At 40.8% G+C, this 18,453-nt stretch overlaps 2 protein-coding genes across 2 annotated transcripts; both read left to right on the forward strand.

Moving 5' to 3' along the window:
- The first annotated feature begins 3,094 nt into the window (after positions 1–3,094).
- On the forward strand, positions 3,095–6,545 carry LOC117049637 (protocadherin gamma-B5-like). The gene is made up of 2 exons (XM_033154437.1): positions 3,095–5,395; positions 6,504–6,545. The coding sequence occupies exons 1-2, from the start codon at positions 3,095–3,097 to the stop codon at positions 6,543–6,545; spliced, it is 2,343 nt and encodes a 780-aa protein (XP_033010328.1).
- Positions 6,546–9,399: 2,854 nt separating this feature from the next.
- On the forward strand, positions 9,400–17,492 carry LOC117049638. The gene is made up of 2 exons (XM_033154438.1): positions 9,400–11,859; positions 14,886–17,492. The coding sequence occupies exons 1-2, from the start codon at positions 9,430–9,432 to the stop codon at positions 17,490–17,492; spliced, it is 5,037 nt and encodes a 1,678-aa protein (XP_033010329.1). The 5' UTR covers positions 9,400–9,429.
- The last annotated feature ends 961 nt before the right edge of the window (positions 17,493–18,453 follow it).

Genomic DNA, 18,453 nt, shown 5'->3' on the forward strand with positions numbered 1-18,453 from the left:
TTTTTGGTATTTGAAAATACCTACACCACACATACAAGCACACCACTTTCCACCATAAAAACTAGACTTCTCTTGGTCAAAAGAAATGTTTGTCAGAGTCCCCTAGGAAAGAAAGAATTGGAGTGAATGTTTGCTTACTCTCTTTGGCAAGAAAAACTATTTCATAAGTAGATTTGAGATCAAAACAATATTATGCATTTATTTGCCTTGTTCAAAGTATAATGTATGCCTAGCTCCTACTAGTTCTTGGATGACACACACTTCTAAGGGAGGGCGATACCCAGGTTTTCTCACTTACCACTCTCGTGGATGGGGAAACTCATTTCTAACCCCACATATGGTGACAGGCCCATTATATGATCAAAACTCATCAGCTGAATTTTCCCAATGAAAGCCTGAGACAGTTCAGGAGTTTGAGATGGTTTGGAAGGTTTGTTGTTGTTCAGTCGTTCAGTCGTGTCCGACTCTTCGTGACCCCATGGACCAGAGCATGCCAGGCACGCCTATCCTCCACTGCCTCCCGCAGTTTGGCCAAACTCATACCAGTTGCTTCGAGAACACTGTCCAACCACCTCATCCTCTCTCGTCCCCTTCTCCTTGTGCCCTCCATCTTTCCCAACATCAGGGTCTTTTCCCTGAAGGTTTATAACATGATAAATCAAAGGGTTATAACATGATAAATCAAAACATTACATTCCTTATATGACAACTGCATAAGAAGTATGCAAGCCTTTAGAGTTAATTGTGTGCTTTCACACCTTGTGTATAAAATCTAGGGCTAGTTCACATAATCAACTACAGCACTTGTTAACTGTGTTAACCTAAGCTTGATCACTTGGTGGCTGAACTGATGTGTTGGATTTGTGGGCTGATACCTTGAGTTTGTGTTTCAGAACATGAAACCATTTTATTTGTGGTGTGACGTCTATGTTCACACTAGATGCTGCAATCATCAAAGGATAAATATGCACATGTGGACCAGGTCCTGCGGTCATCTGTTTGTAAACCAACTTCAATGCAGTCTTTGATTCTCAAGAATATTAAATATTTAGTTGTAGGAATTTGGCTTTATGTGACAGCATATATTATCTTTAACCAGCAGTCTATGCATGGTGATTTCAGCTTATGTTTTTACCAGTTTACGGGGAAGTAAAGAAGGAAATATCTAGAAAAAGTATCTTAAGTATGAACAGAATATGTTTCACATAAGTAGACATATTAATAATAAGTGTATTGTGGCAATGCTTAGGTATGGCAGCTTTGGGAGGTTCTATATTTGAAGCCTGTGATGTAATGGACAGAATGTTGAACCATGGAATCTTGAGTTCAAATAATTACGCATCCAAAAAGAAGCTCACTGGGCAGCATTGGTCACATCTCTCTCAGCCTGGCCTTTCTCCGGGGTTGTTGAGAAGATAAAATGGAATGATCCCACACTCACATACCTCTAAGCTACCCTGAACTTCTTGGCGGAAAAGTGGGATAAACAGGTGATCAATAATAATCTCTACTCTCCCACATTTGGAATTCTATAGCTGAGTGGTGGAATTCTATAGTTTGTTGTACTCAGAAGGTCCCAGATTCAATTCTTACCCTCTCCAGTTAAAGGATCTCCAGGAACATAGCTGGGAAGGATTTCTCCATGAGACTTAGAAGAGCCACTTGATGGGAAATGTGGTCTTACCTGATGTCTCATCTTAGAACTGTACAGCAGCATAGTTTTTAGGATCTCTGGATTGCTCATGATCCTCCATAATGCTAAAGTGGCAAAGCCAGGGGAACATGCAATCTATATATCATACATATATATCATATACCGGTATGTATGATATACAGACAATGTCATTGACACAAGTATTTGGTAAAGTCACAAAGTAAGAGAAGTACATACGTAGGTGGTTGGGTATATTGACTGCTTGTCCCACTAGCATTAGAACCCACCTTGCCCTCAATGCCCATCTGAGACAGTTCCATGCAGAAGGATACTATGCCAATGCCAAAAGCAGCCACTCCACATCTTCTCCTTTAATCTGTAACATCTAGTGAATCTTGTTGCAATTTTCCTCACTTCATTGGTTGCCACATGCATAGGTGGCGAAGCTTTAAAAGCAATGGCATCATGTCACACGTTTTGTTTTACTTTGAGTTCTTTTGGTGAGAGGGGGAGACACAGAACTACTGCTTTTGACACCAGCCACACATCCTTTGCAAATAACATCTAGTTCTAGCCTAAATACTATTCATTCTTCCCAAAAAGGTTACAGAGACCTCTGGTCAGGCAGAAGTGTCCAATAAAATATGAGCTTCTACAAACGGAATTATTATCTATCTATCTATCTATCTATCTATCTATATGTTACACTATATCTCTTGAAATTTCTGATATTACAATTTCAGGAGCTAGAATTTGTGACATTTTGGTTGGTAATGTCAGGCAGTTTTGAAAGTTCTCTTCATAGTCACAGTAGCAGTTCCAAGACATTAAAAGTCCCTGTTCTGCATGAAAGAATCTAAAAAGCAATGAGGTATTAATTCCAAAAGAATCAAAGGAGGGCATTCTCAAATATCTGACCCAGACACACTTGCAATTGTCCTTTTTCCTGTAACACAAAAATATGATCACACTGGTAGTATTTCTGCTTTTTATTTTCATAACAAAACAAGCATTTGCAGTTCTCTTTCTGAGCCTCAGAGTGTCACTGTTGGCCAATGTGGTGCCAGAAAAAAGGATGGAGAACTAGTTATGCTTCTCCTACAAAGTGAGTGTTTCATCAGTTCTATACAGACTGGGCAAGAAGAAAAACACAAAGGCATTGCAATCTGGCTGAAACACGGAAAAGGCTCCCAATTCTCACAATTTTAAGAAGGAAGGCAGTTTACATTTACTTACAGAGATTTCCTCTGTCCTATTGAGAAACTGATCTGGTCACTACAAGCTGCAGAAAAGGAGGCAGAAAATTTATCGGTGATCTGAATGGACAGAAGGCAGAAAAAGGATGGCAGAACACTCAGAAGGCAAGTACTGCTTCTCTTATTTTTGCCTTTCTCCTGCTGGGCTGCCTCAGAGCATATTCACTATTCTATCCCTGAGGAGATGGCAAAGGGTTCGATTGTGGGGAATCTCGCCAAAGATTTGGGACTGAATGCCAGAGATCTTGCAAAGCGCAATCTGCATGCTGCCTCTGTGAACAAAATGCAGTATTTCAGTATAAGTGCAGACAATGGAAACCTTTATGTGAATGACAGAATTGATAGGGAGGAAATATGTGACACAACTCCACTCTGCCTTATTAATTTTGAAGTGGTGATGGAAAATCCTTTCAATGTTTTCCATATAACAATAGTTATACAGGATATTAACGATAATGCACCACACTTCCTCAGTGATATAACCAACTTGGAGATCATAGAATCAACTGTTCCAGGAACCAGATTTCTCCTTGGGAAAGCAGAAGATCCTGACATTGGGATGAACTCTCTCCAGAATTACCAGCTGAGCTCCAACCAGTACTTCACCTTGGAAGTAAGGGAGAGAAAAGATGGAAATAAATATGCAGAATTAGTGCTCAGTAAAGTTATGGATCGAGAAAGTGAACAGACTGTTCGCTTGATCCTTACAGCCTTGGATGGGGGTGAACCAAGAAAAACTGGGACTGTCCAAATACGGATTAATGTCACAGATGCTAATGACAACCCACCTGTCTTCACTCAGGAGGTGTACAAAGTCAATTTACCTGAAAATGTTCCTGTTGGGTCACTTGTGCTCCAGGTTGTAGCCTCAGATAAAGACGAAAGCTCTTATGCTCTGATCAGGTATCAATTCAGCAACATAGCAGCAAACACCCACAAGAAATTCAGTTTAGATCCAATTAATGGCATAGTCACTCTTACAGGAATGCTCAACTTTGAGGAAAGTAAAGAATATACCATGACAGTAGAAGCCAAAGATGGTGGTGGATTGGTGGCACATTCCAACATTGAAATAACTGTGCTTGATGAGAATGATAATGCCCCAGATGTGACTTTAGCCTCCATGTTCAGCCCTGTTCCTGAAGATTCTCTGCCAGGAACTGTTATTGCTCTGATCAATGTGAATGACAAAGATAGTGGAGATAATGGGAAGGTTACTTGCTATTTACAGGATGATTTACCCTTCAAAATTCTTCCCTCATCTAACAATTACTTCAAGCTCCAGACAGACAGTCTTTTGGACAGAGAAATAGCTCCTGCATATAATATTACAATCACAGCAATTGATAAAGGAACTCCACCTCTTTCCACACACAAAACAATCTCACTGCAGATCTCAGATATCAATGATAATGCCCCTACTTTTCAGAGATCATCCTACAGCATTTACGTGCCAGAAAACAATCCTTCAGGTGCCTCCATTTTCACCATCAAAGCCTCTGATCCTGACATGGACCAGAACTCACGGATCACGTACTCCATCCTCAACAGCAACATTGAGGAGCTTCCCATTTCCTCCTATATCTCCATTAATTCTGAGACCGGCACCATCTATGCTCAGAGATCCTTTGACTATGAACAATTCAGAGAGTTCCAGCTTCAAGTGAAGGCCCAAGATGGGGGTTCTCCCCCTCTCAGCAGCAATGTGACCGTCAGAGTGTTTGTTCTTGATCGGAATGATAACAGCCCTCGTATCCTGTCCCCCTCACAAGAAGCCAAGGGCTCAGCCTTGTTTGAGATGGTGCCTCGTTCGGCCGAGGCAGATTATCTTGTCACCAAGGTGGTGGCCGTGGATGCAGATTCAGGACACAACGCCTGGCTCTCCTACCACCTGACTCAGGCCACTGAGCCGGCACTCTTCACGGTTGGTTCTCATACTGGAGAGATCAGGACAGCAAGAGCCTTTGTGGGGAGAGACGCTGTGAAACAGAGACTGGTCATTATGGTGAAGGATAATGGGCAACCCTCTCTCTCGGCCACCATTACTCTGAACCTGGTGTTTGCTGAGAACTTTCAGGAGGCCCTTCCGGAAATGAAGAGCCAACCCAGCAGCTCAGAGTATCAGTCTGACCTGCAGTTCTACTTGGTGCTGGCCTTAGCTGTGATCTCCTTCTTGTTCCTCTTGACTGTGATTCTGGCTGTTACAATGAAGCTCCGTCAATCAGGGCATCCCAGGTTCCTACAGTGCTTTGGTCCTGTTCCCCATTCCAAGAATGGTGCCATCTTTCCACCCAACTTTGAAGATGGGACTTTGCCCTATTCCTACCAGCTGTGTCTGTCTTCAGAGTCCAGGAAGAATGAGTTTACCTTCCTGACACCAAATATACAGATTGCAGAGAATATTCTTGGCAGTGAGAAATCTGCTGTGCCTTTTACAGGCAATGTAGGAAACAATTTTGATTCTGCAGTTGATAATGGAGAACAGGTAAGGTTTTTTCTTAAATTAAATGCCATTATCCATCATTCTTTGCCATTAGTGACATTGTCACAGTGCTTTTTATCCAGTTTAATGTGACTGCCTTTTTGTTTTTCATCATATAAATGAATAGCTTGGCTCTTACATCATTTGGCTTTCATGAATCAGGATGCGTCCTTTTCAGTCCTTAGGGGAGCTACACATTGCAGCTTCAAGCCATGCCCTTGAAAGCATCTGGTATAAGTTATCTTGTTGTTGTTTGAACAACTAGTATTTTGAGGAGTTGACCTTAAAGTGCTTTCATTAAATTAAATAAAGTGAGGAAAATAACTTTGTTTTTGCACATTACTTGGCTTTGGGGGGCTACTGTGCAGCAATTTTGGCTGTAGAATCAAAGGAGGGCACCTTGCTATATAGCAGAAAATACTATCACTGTTATTAGTATTACTAGAAATTTTTTTAAAGCAATAGATTTTTAAGACATACACTTTTGAGAGGTGTGTATAAATTATGCTTTACTTCCTTCTCCATAAAATCAAGTTAATTATAAATTTGTTCATTTATTCTGTGTCAGTTTTCAATTTTAGTGAATTGCAGCTACCATGAACTTCAGTAGATTGTTTGAATGTAGGTTATGAGTGTGAATTACGCTGTTTATATAATTTCACTTAGAAATTATACAATGAATTGCTGCCTACAATTCACGTTAAACATCATTGTATATTTATACAGAGTTCAGATCTAGAGCTTCCTCGTTTCATTCAATGCAGAGGAACGTTCCAGAATCATCAGATTGAATTGCATTATGAAACTGATGTCATCTACGTTGGTTTAGTCCACACATTTTTCTAATTTTAACACTGGAATTCAGAATTAAAATTCAGAGTGTGGAGAATTAAAGCCTAGCGACACCTAGACACCAGCATTCCACTTAAATAGTCCACAATGCACATGTTCTATGTAGGTTGGAAGCCATGAGGAACCTAGAGTGGGTGCACCAAGACATGAAAGGATGTTTTGCCTCATAGCGTACTTACTAGCTTGGGTGGATCTGAGACGGGGAACTAAGGTTTACCAGCTGGTGATGTGTAAATGTCCCCCTCTGCACAAAATTGAGCTGTATGTGGCAGGGAAGAGCAAAGACCAGTTTCAGTGCTGATCCCATACTTAGGTCCAGAGTGGGGTCACTCATTCAATGTGACTAGCAAGGGAGGCCTTCAACTTGGTAGAAATCAGATTAGACTTGTAAATAAATGAGATTGTGATCCATGGTCAAATCCATTCACCATATCTCTGCATACTGGAATTTGTGGGTGGGAAAACATAAATCAGTCATGTTTTGTTTTCTGTAAGGTGGGGTTCAATAAAGGCATGTGTGTTCCTGCATGAGTGATGTAAAAAAAAAAAGTCAAGTTAAGACTGATTGACTGACTGACTGACTGGCCTTCTAGAGTAGATTGTGGATATTTCCAACCCCCATATTCCTTTAAGTGAAACCACATTGCATTAAAGCTCTTTCTAAACAACTGTCTGAAATACAGACAAGCGGACAGATAATGTGGGATATTTTGTTAAATACATGCATTGTGCGTTTATTTTTAAATTTTATTTAAAACAAAAATAAAACAACTACATAAAGTCAGAGTTATCTACAAATACTCCACAGAGCTTTGCTAAAGTGTATATTCTAAAATCATTTCTTAACAAAAACAAAATGGTACATTATAACCTCCATCTCTTTGACTATTGTCCACAACTAAAAATATATATTGTTTCAGCAGCAGTGCTGGTCTACAGGGATTAAACAAAGGCAAGAGGGAAGGAGGAAAAATAAAATAAAATATGTGCTTCATGCACACCAAACTGTGGTGTAGGCCAAGGCACTGTTCTACCACATGCCTCATTGTTTGTATAATCTATAAAGTCATCCAAGACTGCATAAAAGTTAATCATTTTTCCCCTGTCCTCTTGCTATCTTCAATTTTCATGTCAGTTTTTTCAATAATGCTACCTGCCAGATTGCACTGCCTGCGTTATGTATTTCTGCCTCATGATTTAGACAATAATAATGATACTTACCGTGTATATAATATTTAAAAGTTTCAAAGGGCATTGCATATAATGGGTCAAATTCAGAATTAGTTATCCTTGGACCAAGTTGGTCAAGCAAGACTAATTTAAGTCAAATTTATTTAAGTGGGGCTACTCTAAGTATGATGAAGTCTGGATTTGACACATTATCTTATAATTCTTATATAAGTTGAGTTCCTGTCAGAGGCAAAATTCATACCATGGAATTCCTGGTTCACATTTTTGTTTTTACATGAGACCAGCTACATGAAGCATGTTGAATTCTTGAACTGTTCTACCAACATGTTAGCTATGATACTTGTTATTGTTCAGTCGTTCAGTCATGTCCAACTCTTCGTGACCCCATGGACCAGAGCACGCCAGGCACCCCTATCCTCCACTGCTTCCCGCAGTTTGGCCAAACTCATGCCAGTCGCTTCGAGAACACTGTCCAACCATCTCATCCTCTGTCGTCCCCTTCTCCTTGTGCCCTCCATCTTTCCCAACATCAGGGTCTTTTCCAGGGAGTCTTCTCTTCTCATGAGGTGGCTATGATACTTACATGGCATGAATAGATGGATAACTGTATTTCTGATCATAGCATTGTGGGATATCTTAGCAGGTACTTGAGTTACTCCAACTCCCTGCTGGACTCATGGCCAGTAGGGCAGATGTGAGGATGGAGGAATGTTCTTGTCAGGGTTGTTGCTATCTGCTGGAAGGAATTAGGGCACAGGCCCATGACTGAAAATTGCAGTGTGCTCATCTACCACGTTAACAAAGAAAAAGAAGTTTAAAAATGGAGGGGAGAGCTCAGAACATTTGAGGTCCAGCATATAACACCCAGGGCTTATGTATGCAGTTTTGTTCCTTGATTAAATGAAGTTGCATTGACAGCTGGAGACCACAAGTAGCTTCCTAAAATACTGAAAGGACTGTAGAGATTTCTGAGTAGCTTTCTGGTGGTTCCCCTTCCCGCCGGCAAAATAGGGGGTCTCCATATTGTATGCATATGTAGAGGGGATGACCCATAACTGTGAGATTGTGAAGTAGCTGGGGTGTTGTGTAAGGTCAAAAGCACACGCCACAAACTATATGAAATCAGCAAAGTGTGTATCGTAACTGGACAAATGGGCAGGTGGGGAAAATGGCAAAGGTAAATACTGACACAGTTCATCTGTTGAAGGAGGAAGCTACACAAACAGACCAGAAATTGTGTGGGCATAAGGTGACAAAGTAGGACTTGAGATGTGGCACTATTTTCAGTGAAATTATGTAAAGATGAACACAATTTTCAGACATGTACTTAGGCTTTCCACACACAGTCTAAGATGCCTGTAAATACCTAACACAATATTTTTCTAATTTGTTTAAAAGTATTTTATTATAAACAACAATATCATTCCCATACTGCAGTCAGCTATTCTGATTTTTTTCTAAAGAAGCACTGTATAAATACATTAATTTGCTTGAATTAAGATTAGGGGATGGAAATAGTGCTATAAATTCATTACTGCTTTTTCTTTGCTGTAAATATTCATTTGAAGCTGATTTCTTTTAACCTATTATAATGGTGTACAGATAAAACTTTTTAACAGACATATTCTCATATCCTGTATCAGAATATGGTTTGGGTAATTACATATAAATACCAGCATACCATGCCATGCATTAGGGGAGAGAAATCACTGGGAGAAGATTGCAGTTCTCTGTTTCAGACTCACAGTGTCACTGTTGGACAAGGCGGCAATCCAAGGGCAGCTGAAGTTCCACTGATGCTTTCTGCAGAGAGATTTCTTTGTCCCAAACTGCACATCGGGAATACCAGCAGACGCTGGAAAAAAACATTTCAGCTGAAAAAAAGAAAACACTACAGCATAAAGCCAAAGGATCCAGTTATTTTTTTTACTGGGGAAAAATATCCTGTCTTGGTGGAAATCTGAAATCCTGTGCTCATCAAATAGAAGAGGAATATGAAGAAGAGAGGAATCCTTCATGCAGAGAGCTTTCAAACATCAGGAAGGTATATAACACTTCTGATATTATCATCTTTGTTCTGTGGAGCAGTTTTGGAAGAGGTTCACTATTCCATCCCTGAGGAGATGGCAAAGGGGTCCTTGGTGGGAAATCTTGCCAAGGATTTGGGACTAAATGCCAGAGACCTGAAGAGCAGAAACCTGCATATCCTTTCTGAAGGTAAAAAGCCATATTTCACTATAAATGCTGAAAATGGAAACCTGTATGTGAATGAGAGGATAGATCGTGAGGGGATGTGTAGAGAGAGCACACACTGCATTATTGATTTTGAAGCTGTGGTTGAAAATCCATTGAATGTTTTCCATGTAACTCTAGCAATCCAAGACATTAATGATAATACCCCACAATTCTTAGAAGCCAATATTGGGCTTCAAATAATTGAATCCACATTACCAGGTGCCAGATTCCTCCTTGGGAAAGCTGAAGATCCTGATATTGGGATTAATTCTCTCCAGAATTATCAGTTAAGCCTAAATCACTTCTTTATATTAGAAATTCAGCATAGTCTGGATGGCCATAAATATGCAGAGTTGGTGCTGCAGAAACCTTTGGATCGGGAAAGTGATCACTCCCTTCAGTTGATCCTTATGGCCCTGGATGGGGGTGAACCCAGAAAAACTGGGACTGCCCAGATATGGATTAACATCACAGATGCCAATGACAACCCACCAGTCTTCACTCAAAAGGTTTATACAGTTAGCCTGAGGGAAAACACCCCTGTGGGGTTCCCAATACTCCAAGTAAAAGCCTCTGATAGGGATGAAGGTTCAAATAGTCAGATCAGTTACACATTCAGTAAAGTCCCAGAAAAAGTCTACCAGAAATTTAGACTAGATCAACAAAGTGGAACAATTACAATTAAGGAGACCCTTGACTTTGAGGAAACAGAGAAGTACACTATGACAGTTGAAGCAAGAGATGGAGGAGGATTAGTGGCTCACTGTAATGTCGATATAAAGATTCTAGATGAGAATGACAATGCTCCAGAGATCATCGTGGCCTCCTTATCCACCCCAGTATCAGAAAACTCTGTTTCCGGAACAATAATTGCTCTCATCAATGTAAAGGATAAAGATTCTGGAGAAAATGGAAAAATTACATGCCATCTACAAGGTAATGTACCATTTCAAATAGCTTCAATATCTAAGAACAACTACAAAATCCACACAAACAGTCCATTGGACAGAGAAAAAGCCTCAGGATACAACATCACAATAATGGCCACCGACAAAGGTAGCCCCCCTCTCTCCTCCAACAAAACCATCTCCCTGCAGATTTCAGATATCAATGACAACCCCCCTGCCTTTGAAAAATCAACCTACAGTGTCTTTGTGCCAGAAAACAATCCCTCAGGTGCCTCCATTTTCTCCATCAAAGCCTCGGACCCGGATCTGGACCGAAACTCACGTATCACTTACTCCATCCTCAACAGCAACATGGAGGAGCTGCCTCTCTCCTCTTACGTCTCCATCAACTCTGAGACGGGAACTATCTATGCACAGCGCTCCTTTGACTATGAGCAATTCAGGGAGTTTCAGATCCAAGTGAAGGCCCAAGATGGCGGCTCACCCTCTCTCAGCAACAACGCCACCATGTGGGTGTACATTTTGGATCAGAACGATAACAGCCCTCGCGTTCTGTATCCTTTCCCAGGCGCCGAGGGCTCTGCCTTGTTTGAGATGGTTCCTCACTCAGCAGAGCCAGGCTACCTAGTGACCAAAGTGGTGGCTGTGGACGCGGACTCTGGGCACAATGCCTGGCTCTCCTACCAAGTGCTGCAGGCCACAGAGCCGGCCCTCTTCAGCATTGGGACCCACACGGGAGAGATCAGGACCTCACGAGGCCTTCTGGAGAAAGATGCTGTGAAACAGAATCTGGTCATCTTGGTGAAGGACAATGGGAAGGCTCCGCTCTCAGCTACTGTGGTCCTCAACCTTGTGATTGCTGAGAACTTCCAAGAGGCACTTCCGGAAATGACTAGGCAATCCAGTGACTCGGAGCATCATTCTGACCTCCAGTTTTACTTGGTGCTGGCTTTAGCACTGATCTCATTTTTATTCCTCCTCACGGTGATACTGGTCATTGTCATGAAACTTCGACAATCAGGAAATCCCAAATTATTCCAATGCTTTGAACCTAATGCTTTTTCTAAGGCACAGGTCATATTTCCACCAAACTATGAAGAAGGAACTTTACCTTATTCCTACCAACTCTGCCTATCATCAGAGATGAGGAAAGAGCAGATCTCTTTCCCGAAACCCCACATCCAGGTGGCAGAAAACTTGCTATGCAATGATAGCTCTCAGGTGGTTCTTGTGGATGGCAACTGTGGGGATGCCAATGCCAAAGAGGAGGTTGGTGAGCAGGTAAGCTTTGCTTTCAGAAACAGCCTTACCTTATAGGAATAAAACTAATATTTTTATATTGTTTTACTATATAAGGGGGCCAAGAAAATGAAATTACAGTGTTAGCAGCAGTTGTTCTGATTGTGAAGAACTTTACCTACACATAGTTTTTAAGTTGCAGTGGTAGACGCAGCATAAATTCTGAGGCATACAATAATGTCAGAGTGAGTCTTCATCTCAGGAATTAAAGGAAATGTAAGCATGCATAGAGCTTGAGTGTTCAATCTTCTTGTGGGGTATTAGCATGTCACCATAAATATATAGTTAGTTAGTTAGTTAGTTAGTTAGTTAGTTAGTTAGTTAGTTAGTTATACATCCCTCATCAATTAAAAATATGGATTTGTACTTTTTCTTCCACACAAAGCACAGTTTATTTGTCCTGTTACGGTCAGCTTAACTGAAGAATGCATAAAACATGAATGCTTCCTATTTATTTGTAGTATGATTTTGGACTGTGTGTGGCTTCTCTGGAGGATTCATAAAAAGAAGTTGCATGAAATACAGCAAGCACAGAAAAAGGCATCCCAAATGATCAATGGGTGCAACAACCTCTGTAAGGATATTTAGTTTAGATTAAAAAAGGGGGGGAGAAGGAAAGTGAGACAGCTGTATAAAATTATGAGTGAGGTTGAGAAAATGAGTAGAGAGATCCCCCTCCCCCATATTACCGGAGCCTGTGGCCATTGGATGAAGCTGAGCAGCTGAGCATTGGGAGATTCAGAACAGATAAAAGGAAGACCTTCTTCATACAATGCATAGTTAAACTATGGAATTGCTTGTTGACAACTAATTGCAACAACAGATCAGTGAAAATGGATATAACAGCAAACAATTAGTGTGACTCTTAAGGAACACTTGTATAAGTTTTTTTTTTTTTTTTTGATGGTACATGACATTTCTGTGGCTTTGTCACATTTATAGTACAGGAAATAATTATGTTGGAAGTACAATTCAACCAATGCTAGGATGCAACATATTTGGGAAGCCTAAATGTCCCTAAATTAAGAATTTGTCAGTGGGTATAATAAGTGAAATAGAAATTTAATGATAATTGTATACCCAGCCATGTTGTTTTTATATAAACCATTACTAAATAATTAACTTATTTAAACAAACAAAGAATGGAAATCACTATCACAAGATGTAATGATGGTCACCTACTTGGGTGGCCTTAAAGGGGGATTAGAAAAATTCATTGTCAGGTTGACTATATTATGTCTAGTACCAGACACTTCTGAATGTGGACCAAGGGCAGAGCTTTTGAGAAGCATCTGGTTGGCCACAGTGGGAGAAAGGATGCAGGACTCGATAGACCTCTGGCCTGATCCAGCAGGGCTCTTCTTATGTTTTATGTTTTTTATGAAATAGAATTGTGTGCAATGTTTCTGTGTGATAGACTAGCAGATGAAAAACTAGAAGTATGTTGAAAATTAGGCAGCACTCTGGTTGTGATCACTTGGAAATGTAGATTCTGTTCAACGGTGTTCCAATTTCAATGGGATATATGCCAGGCAAAAATATTTGAATAGGATACACATCTCCATATCAGGTTTGTGGTCCTGTAGGCTGTTGTATGGAGCAATAAGAGGATCTATTACCTTGAATGTGTACAAAATGAAATTAAATTACTTTAGTTATTTTCTAATAAAACCTCTATCATATACTCTTTCAGTTAGACACTGTTGATTTCTTCTAACACCTCTTTTTCTCTCCACTGTTCTCAGTGCCCAGACTTCGTAATGCTATTATCATAATATGAGCTCACGTGTAAAGTGTCTAACAAACATTTTATCCTGTTGGATCATGCTTAGCTTCCGTCACTGTGTTCCGTTGTGCCAAAAGCGGTTTAGTCATGCTGGCCTCATGAATCGGAATACTCTCTGTGGACAAACACCGGCTCCCTTGGCCTGAAAGCAAAATGAGCGTCACAACCCCATAGTCACCTTTGGCTGGAATTAACCATCCAGGGCTCCTTTACCTTTTTTTTTACTGCTGGTAGAGCAGCTACTGCCATTGGTCCTGCACTTGTGCTGTGTTCCTGCTTTGATCACGGGGGAGCAACTGCTAAGCAAGGACATTTGTATGGCACCAGCAGGTAGGAGGCAGAAGGCGGAATCTGATATAGAACCAATACCAGCAAACAGGCTTTTATTACCTGGTGCTGCCTAGACAGGAGCTGCAAGTGTTGCTTCTTATCTTATCCTCAATAGACAGAGAGAGAACTCTTGGAATAGTAAGTTACTCTTGGGATTCCTACCCAACACTGAGAAGAACTTGTGCTCTGTTCCATAAATGTTGATGAACAGACATGCAACAACATAGAAGAGATAAAAAAGAGAATAATTTCAATAGGGAGTTTATATTCTATTTAAGCAACAACAACAAAAATACAGTAGACATACAGCTCTTGTGCTACTATAGCATAACTATTATCGTAATACATTGATTTTAAGATAATGTTTTACTATGTAACTGGATATTTATATATTAATAATAATGTTTCCATATTTCCAATAAAAATGAAGATGTGCATAATCTTCATGTAAGTGCAGTATCAGATACGACCCAAATTTTCACAGTACTGAAAAGCCATGAACATAAATGAGGGTAGCTGTACACTAAGAAAGAACACCAAGGAAAGGCTTTCTCAAATGCTCCACTCAGTGAGCAGAAGGGAAGGTACAGTATGTGCTGTAGAAACATCTACATTTATTCACCTCTGTCTATTTTCATAGAACAAAATGCAGTTCCTTGAGTGGTCCTCTAAGTGTCAGTGTTGGCCAGAGAGAGGATAGAGATCCATTGATGCTTCCTAGACTGCAGAAACTTCCATCACTGCTGTTCAGATCAAGCCAACTGAAGAGCACAGAGACAGGGAACTCTTGCAGAGAAGGAAAAATCTCTTTTGCTTTGCACAAATATAAGAACAAGGGCAGTTTTTTCTTCCTCAGTGATACCTCGTGTTGTTTCCTTCATCTTTGTGAGAGCTTAAGCATAGGAAACAGAAAAGGAAGCAGCCTGTTTTTGAGAGAACCAGCCAGATGGAGAGAAGGCACCCAGGGAATGGCAGGGAACTCACAAGGCAAGTACTGCTTCTCTCTCTGTTGTCTTTTACCTGTTGGGCTGCATCAGAGCAGATTCATTATTCAACCCCTGAGGAGATGGCAAAGGGTTCAGTTGTGGGGAACCTCGCCAAGGAGCTGGGACTGAGCACCAAAGAACTAAAGCATCGCAATCTGCACACTGTGTCTGTGGCTAAAATGCAGCATTTCAGTATCAATGCAGAGAATGGAAACCTCTATGTAAATGACAGGATTGATAGGGAGGGGATATGTGGCAAAAATCCACATTGCTTTGTTAATTTTGAAGTTGTGGTGGAAAACCCTTTGAATATTTTTCATGTACTAGTGGAAATCCAGGATGTTAATGATAATGCACCCCAATTCCTGAATAGCAATATCAACTTGGAGACAGGTGAACTAACTTTGCCAGGCACTCGATTTCTCCTTGGGAAAGCAGAAGATCCTGACATTGGGATGAACTCTCTCCAGGATTACCAGCTGAGCTCCAATCAGTATTTCTCTTTGGAAGTTAGAGAGAGAAAAGATGGAAACAAATATGCAGAACTGGTGCTGCAGAAATCTTTGGACAGGGAAAAAGAGCAGGCCCTTCACTTGGTTCTTACCGCTATGGATGGGGGTGAGCCTAGGAAAACTGGAACAGCCCAGATACGGATTAATATCACTGATGCCAATGACAACCCACCTGTTTTCACTCAAGATTTATACAAGGTCAGCTTATCTGAAAATGTTCCTGTTGGGTCACTTGTACTCCAGGTTGCAGCCTCTGATGAGGATGAAGGTACAAATGCCCAAATCAGGTATCATTTTAGCAACATACCGACAACTGCTGAACAGAAATTCAGGCTGGATCCCATCAGTGGCACAATCAGTCTTTTGGAGCAACTGGATTTTGAGGACGATGATGAATATACTATGACAGTTGCTGCAAAAGATGGTGGGGGATTGGTGACACACTGCAACATTGAAATAAGGGTTCATGATGAGAATGATAATGCCCCAGATGTGACTTTAGCCTCCATGTTCAGCCCAGTTCCTGAAAATTCTCTGCCAGGAACAATCATCGCTCTGATCAATGTGAATGACAGAGATAGTGGAGATAATGGAAAGGTTACTTGCTACTTACAAGATGATTTACCCTTCAAAGTTTTCCCCTCATCTAATAATTACTTTAAGCTCCAGACAGACAGTTCTTTGGACAGAGAAATAGCTCCTGCATATAATATTACAATCACAGCCACTGATAAAGGAACTCCACCTCTTTCCACACACAAAACGATCTCACTACATATCTCAGATATCAATGATAATGCCCCTACATTTCAGAGATCATCCTACAGCATTTACGTGCCAGAAAACAATCCTTCAGGTACCTCCATTTTCACCATCAAAGCCTCTGATCCCGATATGGACCAGAACTCACGGATCACATACTCCATCCTCAACAGCAACATTGAGGAGCTTCCCATCTCCTCCTATATCTCCATTAATTCTGAGACCGGCACAATCTATGCCCAGAGATCCTTTGACTATGAACAATTCAGAGAGTTTCGGCTGCAAGTGAAGGCCCAAGATGGGGGTTCTCCCCCTCTCAGCAGCAATGTGACCGTCAGGGTGTTTGTTCTTGACAGGAATGATAACAGCCCTCGTATCCTGTCCCCCTCACAAGAAGCCAAGGACTCAGCCTTGTTTGAGATGGTGCCTCGTTCAGCCGAGGCAGATTATCTTGTCACCAAGGTGGTGGCCGTGGATGCAGATTCTGGACACAACGCCTGGCTCTCCTACCACCTGACTCAGGCCACTGAGCCAGCACTCTTCACGGTTGGCTCTCATACTGGAGAGATCAGGACTGCCAGGGCCTTTGTGGAGAGAGACGCTGTGAAACAGAGACTGGTCATTATGGTGAAGGATAATGGGCAGCCGTCTCTCTCAGCCACCATTACTCTGAACCTGGTGTTTGCTGAGAACTTTCAGGAGGCCCTTCCAGAAATGAAGAGCCAACCCAGCAGCTCGGAGTATCAGTCTGACCTGCAGTTCTACTTGGTGCTGGCCTTAGCTGTGATCTCCTTCTTGTTCCTCTTGACTGTGATTCTGGCCGTTACAATGAAGCTCCGTCAATCAGGGCATCCCAGGTTCCTACAGTGCTTTGGTCCTGTTCCCCATTCCAAGAATGGTGCCATCTTCCCACCCAACTTTGAAGATGGGACTTTGCCCTATTCCTACCAGCTGTGTCTGTCTTCTGAGACCAGGAAGAATGAGTTTGCCTTCCTGACACCTAATGTTCAGATGGTAGACCATATTCTTGGCAGTGAAAATCCTGGTGTGCCTTTTACAGGCAACGGAGGAAACAATTTAATTTCAGAGATGGCTAATGGTGAAGAGGTAAGATTTGTTCTCTGCAGTTACATGTGTGGTACACTCTGTAGTTCTTTACCGTTAAGTGACATTGCAATACAACCTTTTATACTGCCGGTGTACCTGCCTTTCTCAGTCTTTAGTTATTTTTTCATCTAGAAATCAATAGGTGGGGCTTTATTTCATTTTTTATGTTCATTTTAATTATTTATTAGCTTTCTATACTGCCTTTCATCCAGAGATCACATGGTAGCTTACAATATAAAAGCCCTCATTAATCATCATTTTTCCTATATATTCTAAGTAGCTGAGGCTAAACCACCTGGTGCAAGTAGCTATTTCATAGTCAGTTGGGGTATTCCATTTTCTGTTTTGTTTTGTTTTATATTGACAGTTCAGTCCCAAGAATATCTACCCAGTAGTTGTATTGAATTCAATGAGGCTTAGCTCCAGGGAAGATGGCTTACCATTTCCACTTTAGTGCTTTAATATATTTAATAAGTTTAAATGATAAGAAGTGAGGTTTTTCTGCTCATTTTATGGCACATGGTTTGGAGTGTGTCATTGTTTTTACTATATAATCAAGGAAATACACTTCTTTCTGTTGGCAGAAAATATCATCAGTGATATGCATACTTTTGCTTATAAGTACATACTACTTTCAGGGGATATTGTAATTTTTTGTTATTTGTTTTGCTGGTGCATTCTTCAACATTTGACATAATAATAGTGTGTTAATAGTCAATGTATACTGGATTGTCCACACATCATTCTTCTTTATTAGTTGTTTTGAGTTGACTCCCAGTGTTACTGCATTTTTGAAGAGAACAGCTGTCATTACGTTAGTCCTTAGTACATAGCAGGGTAACAAAATCTAAACTAGGTAACAAGATTTACATAAACGTACATGAAAAAATATCACTACTTGATATCTAAACGATTACCATTCTGGGCAGGTTCCTATAGCACAATGAAAGCGAGACAAAGAATAAACCAGAACATTGGTATTATAAAAAGTTGCAGGATTTCAGCAGGAAGATATTGAACACTTACATGAGTCACAAAGTGGCTTATGTACCATAAATAATAACATATTAGAACATCACAAGCACAATAAAAA

Source organism: Lacerta agilis, chromosome 7, assembly GCF_009819535.1.
Source record: "Lacerta agilis isolate rLacAgi1 chromosome 7, rLacAgi1.pri, whole genome shotgun sequence".
NCBI lineage: Eukaryota > Metazoa > Chordata > Lepidosauria > Squamata > Lacertidae > Lacerta > Lacerta agilis.